This window comes from Sinocyclocheilus anshuiensis, unplaced genomic scaffold (genome assembly GCF_001515605.1).
Source record: "Sinocyclocheilus anshuiensis isolate Anshui unplaced genomic scaffold, SAMN03320099.WGS_v1.1 scaffold2166, whole genome shotgun sequence".
Taxonomy (NCBI): Eukaryota; Metazoa; Chordata; class Actinopteri; order Cypriniformes; family Cyprinidae; genus Sinocyclocheilus; species Sinocyclocheilus anshuiensis.
Window position 1 is genome coordinate 1577530 of NW_015557079.1, and position 5249 is coordinate 1582778.

Below are 5249 nucleotides of genomic sequence, written 5' to 3' on the forward strand. Positions count from 1 at the left end.
TATTTTATTTTATTTTATTTTATTTTATTTTATTTTATTTTATTTTATTTTATTTTATTTTATTTTATTTTATTTTATTTTATTTTATTTTATTTTATTTTATTTTATTTTATTTTATTTTATTTTATTTTATTTTATTTTATTTTATTTTATTTTATTTTATTTTATTTTATTTTATTTTATTTTATTTTATTTTATTTTATTTTATTTTATTTTATTTTATTTTATTTTATTTTATTTTATTTTATTTTATTTTATTTTATTTTATTTTATTTTATTTTATTTTATTTTATTTTATTTTATTTTATTTTATTTTATTTTATTTTATTTTATTTTATTTTATTTTATTTTATTTTATTTTATTTTATTTTATTTTATTTTATTTTATTTTATTTTATTTTATTTTATTTTATTTTATGGGCCATTCAGGTCATAGTAATATTAAGGCTAATAATAAAGCAGTTTGAATTTAATCATAATTTATTATATTATTCAGTATATTTAGTTATGTAGTGCTACTATTGTTCTAGTCATTCCATAGAATGTTTTGTTTTATTTTGTTTGTTTTGTTTTGCAGGTCATGGTAAATATTAATGTTTTAATCTATTAATCCATTTAAATCTTTATGAGCATTTTCGTAACTTTTATACAGTAGATAATTTGCGAATTGATGTCCAGTGTAAAATCTGAGCTGTGAAGCAAACCACCATTAAAGAGATCCATGTGCTTATACATTTAAAAGATGTGTAAATGTTTCATCTTCTAGTAGTTTGTGTTTTAAAATCTGAGACACATACTTGCGGTAAATGACATATGATCTGAATCTGTTCTTTGACAGATTGGTCTCTCTTCTCTTGCTTCTGCCCTCCACACCTGCTCACTCCGTCTTTCTTCTTCCAACCACTATGACCTCTCACCAACACCAGCATCCATTACCCTGATGATAACCATGATCTGTCCATCCCAGCTGAGCATGTGAAGATAGATTTCTCAGAAGACTCAGTGCTGGAAAGACACTGGATCCTAATGGCTTCAGCTGTGTCTGATGGGCTAGATAGCGCAGTGGTAAAGATCTGGTCTGGTAACCAGAATGCTGCAGGTTGAGCCGTCGGCATTGTGTTATTGAACACAGCACTTAGGTTGCTGCAGTGGGACTGTCCCTGTAAAGCTGGTCACTTTAGATCAAAGCATTGGCTAAATGACGAGGTCTGTGGAGTGTTGGTGCTTAACCTCAGTGTTATCTTCACACCATACAGTCTGCACTGCTCAGGGAAACCCTAGGGCTATTGTAGCTGGACACTGCCATCAGTCTCATCAATTATTGACTATCAGACCTGTAATCCAGAGAGCTTTGTCTGAGTAGGTTGTTAGTAGAATTGCTGCACAAAAGACCGTCCTTCTGCTATTCTTTGATGTGAATGTAAACTTTCAAGGTTACATATAACATGATCTTTACTTAATATCCTAATGATTTTTGGCATGAAAGAAAAATCGATAATTTTGACCCATACAATGTATTGTTGGCTATTGCTACAAATATACCCATGCTAATTATGATTGGTTTTGTGGTCCAGGGTCACAAATAAATAAATAAATACAATATACTTTATAATTATATGAATATTTATTAATATGATCATGAACTATATGATCAACAATATTCACAATACAATGTATAAAATAATTAAATCAAAATATAATTTATAATATAATTTATATAAAATAAATAATGGATGAATATAATTTAAATTATTTATTATTAACAGCATCAGAAAATTTGAACAGGACATTTTCTTTTTTAAATGTCTCATGAATTTTGTTGGTTTCATGCCTTTGGGAGATGATAATTCACCACACATAACAAATCTTTTCGTTTTCTTCTTCTTCTTCTTCTTCTTCTTCTTCTTCTTCCATCATGTAACCTGAAAATGTTGTCATCTGGTTAATTAAATGAGAAAAATTTGTGCCAAAATACAGTAAAAGTTTCTTGGATGCATAGCCTTTGATGTTAACAACAAAAGAGATGCAAAATGATGTTAAAAACAAAAGAGAAAGTTTTCTCCTCCCCTTTAACAGTTGTTATGGCTATTAATTTTGCTCTTATCTACTACATGGTTAATTGCTTCTTATTGTTAGCATTTAGCATGTTTTTCCCTGCTGTTCTGTGATCCAATTAGAACTCCCTGTAACATTTCTTCTAATTTCTTATGCGCTTTGGAATTGCCAAACATGGAGGGGAAATAGTATGTGTGGAAGTTTCAGGGAACGACAAAAACAAAACCTCCTTATTCTGCACTTAATTTATCGCAGTGTCCTTGATCCCATCTGTGCAGTTTGACAAATGATCAGACTTGTCATCAAGCCAGTAATTTATAAAGAAATCCTCATATTAGTGAAAGTCTCCAGGCTCTGATTGGACGGTTCGAACGGAGGGTGTTTGACGGCTGATGGATGGAGCCAGAGCCCTGTTGTCATCTTAATCAGGGTTTTCACAGTGATGGATGTTGTCATCTTAATCAGGGTTGGCTGGGTGATTGATGAGATGGGCTGTGACAGCGGGGTCAGTGAGCTGGCCGTCCGAGGAGAAGAGGAGGCGGGGTCATGTGAGGACAGAACATGGAATGGCCATTTCACATGACAGCGCGGCCACGCAATGTCCACTCATGCACGCCTGCTCGCTGACGGCCGAGATACCGTTTCGTTCATTCCCGCTCTTTCTTGTAGTCTTTCTGTGTCCCAGTTCTCTTTTCTACCTTCTTATGCCTGCAGCCGTATAATGGGCTTTTTGAATTGTGTAATTATTTTACGTTGGTCCTTCACAGACTGTGGAAAGTGCTTCTGAAAACAACCCTATTAGCGGAAAGCCTTTCAAAAAGAAAAGTAACAATTAGCACTATATCCCGCTGGCTTTGGAAGAAGAACTAAAAAACAAATAATAAGAGCTTCATTTTATGTTTTTCTTAGAAATGGAGACTGCAAAAAAGCAGATGGATATGGACAAGAAGGCTATAGATGAACTGGTGCGGGAGAGGGACATCCTGAATAAGGTGTGTGAGGACACGTGTTTCTAACTTCTAATGTTTTTCCTTACAGAATGTCTTGAAAATGACTTCTGATAAAATGTACAAAATGTAATAAACCCACCTTAAAGAAAACACACACACACACACACACACAGACACACACACACGTTTACTTAGCTATCTAAATGGGGACATTCCATAGGCGTAATGGTTTTTATACTGTACAAACTGTATGTGCTATTGCCCTACACCTAAACCTACCCATTACAGGACACTTTCTGCATTTTCACAATTTTAAAAAACTTTGTTTACTTTATTTTTATACCAGTTTTACAAATGAGGACATCCCCAAAGGGAGGTTTTTGGAGATTTTGTCAGGTTTAGCTCAATTTGTCCCCAAAATATGGTTAAGTAGGCACACACACACACACACACACACACACACACACACACACACATTTTATTAATAACTTTTATTAATACAATGTTGTTTATTTTGATTAATATTTGTTATTATTCTAGATTTACTTTTATTTAGACTATTTATTAAATAAATAATATATCAAATAATTCATCAAATTAATCGCACACACATAAAGCCCCTAAAACCTTTATATATTTACATTATTATTTGTGTTTAATGAAAAATATCAAATAATTCATCAAATAAATCATACACACACACACATTACACATCACACATTAAAAGCCCCTAAAATGTAAAAAATAAATTTTTTGTATGTTTGTTTTATTAATTAAATAATATATCAAATAATTAATCAAATGGATCACAAACATTAAAAAGCCTTCTTTTTTACATCTTTTTTTATTTATTTAGATTATTGTTTTGTTTAATTATTTAAACGGTATATCAATTAATCAAATGAATCACACACCCAAAAGCCCCTAAAACCTTTGTTTATTTAGGATTATTATTTGATTAATTAGACAATTTATTAAATAATTAATCAAATGAATCACACACATAGAAAAGCCCCCTTATAAAAGGATAGTTCACCCTCACGTCGTTCCAAACCAGTAAGACCTTTGTTCATCTTCAGAAAGAAATCCGAGAGCTCTCTGACCCTCCATAGACAGCAAGGGAACTACCACGATCAACGCACAGAAACGTAGTAAGGACATCGGTAAAATAGTCCATGTGACATCAGTGGTTCAACCGTAATTTTACGAAGCTACAAGAATACTTTTTGTACGCAAACCTATAGCGCCATTTTGGAGAATATCACAACACATGCGCGTGCTATCCTCTGCACGTAAACAAGGCATAGTTTATGCCTGTTCTACATCAGCAGCACCATGTGCTTGCATTGTTTACGTGCAGTAGGTTTGCCGCGATAGACGGTGTTGACGGTGATACCGGTGTTAAGCCGCAACACCGGTTACGTCACTTGCTTTCATCATTCTGCCAAAGAGACCGATGGGAATTTTTTTTTTTATGCAATCCTGTTGTCTTAAAATTATTGGTGTTTTTTGGTGAGCTTTATTGCTGTTCTTCATCGACAGCACACAAAACGAGTTAAATACAGTAAATGCGACACCTCTATGTGCTCATAAATCTCATAAATATGCTTATTTGTAAAGGCATCGTCATTAAGGTTATTGCCTTGTGTATCTTCAGTACAGTTGCAGGGTTTTGTTGTTTGCATGTTCCCTCGTGTGTCTGAATCCGTCATGTTTATCATTTCTCTCTCTCAGGAAATCGTTGATAAAGACGGGCAGAGTAAAGTGTTGTCCTTCACCATCCCTTCCTTATCGAAGCCGTCGGTTTATCATGAGGTGAGTCAATCTGATCCGTCTCTTAAGCCACAACACCGGTTACGTCACTTGCCCACCGTCTTTTTGATTTTTTCTAGTAATAAAAATCATTTAGTTCAGTAAAAGAACAGACACTACAGTTAAAAACTGAACGCGGCTGTTCAATGCAGCGTGCCAAGCAACAGTCGCATCACAGATCAGATTTCATTTCTCCAGTGAGGAGAGTGAGTCGAGCTGACTGACAAGAAGAGTGAGGTGAGACAGACTAGACGATCGCGGATGATTTGGTTTCAAAACTAGATGCAAAAGCGCCTGTTTGGCAATATTTTGGATTTTGAAATGCCTGTTGATTTTTGCCGTTTATCTAAGGTGATTTTGGAAGTTTTTTTAAACATTCGTTTCTTATTTAATTGGTTCCACAGTGTTTGCTGATTTTTACTTTATTTTTTA

General features: G+C 33.4%; 1 protein-coding gene across 1 annotated transcript in view; it reads left to right on the plus strand.

Moving 5' to 3' along the window:
• The window catches only part of cfap58 (cilia and flagella associated protein 58), a 99346-nt gene that overhangs the window by 11165 nt on the left and 82932 nt on the right, over positions 1-5249 (plus strand). The window contains exon 9 of the mRNA XM_016471516.1: positions 2965-3047. Coding sequence (XP_016327002.1) covers positions 2965-3047 — 83 coding nt within the window. The remainder of the gene's footprint in view (positions 1-2964; positions 3048-5249) is intronic.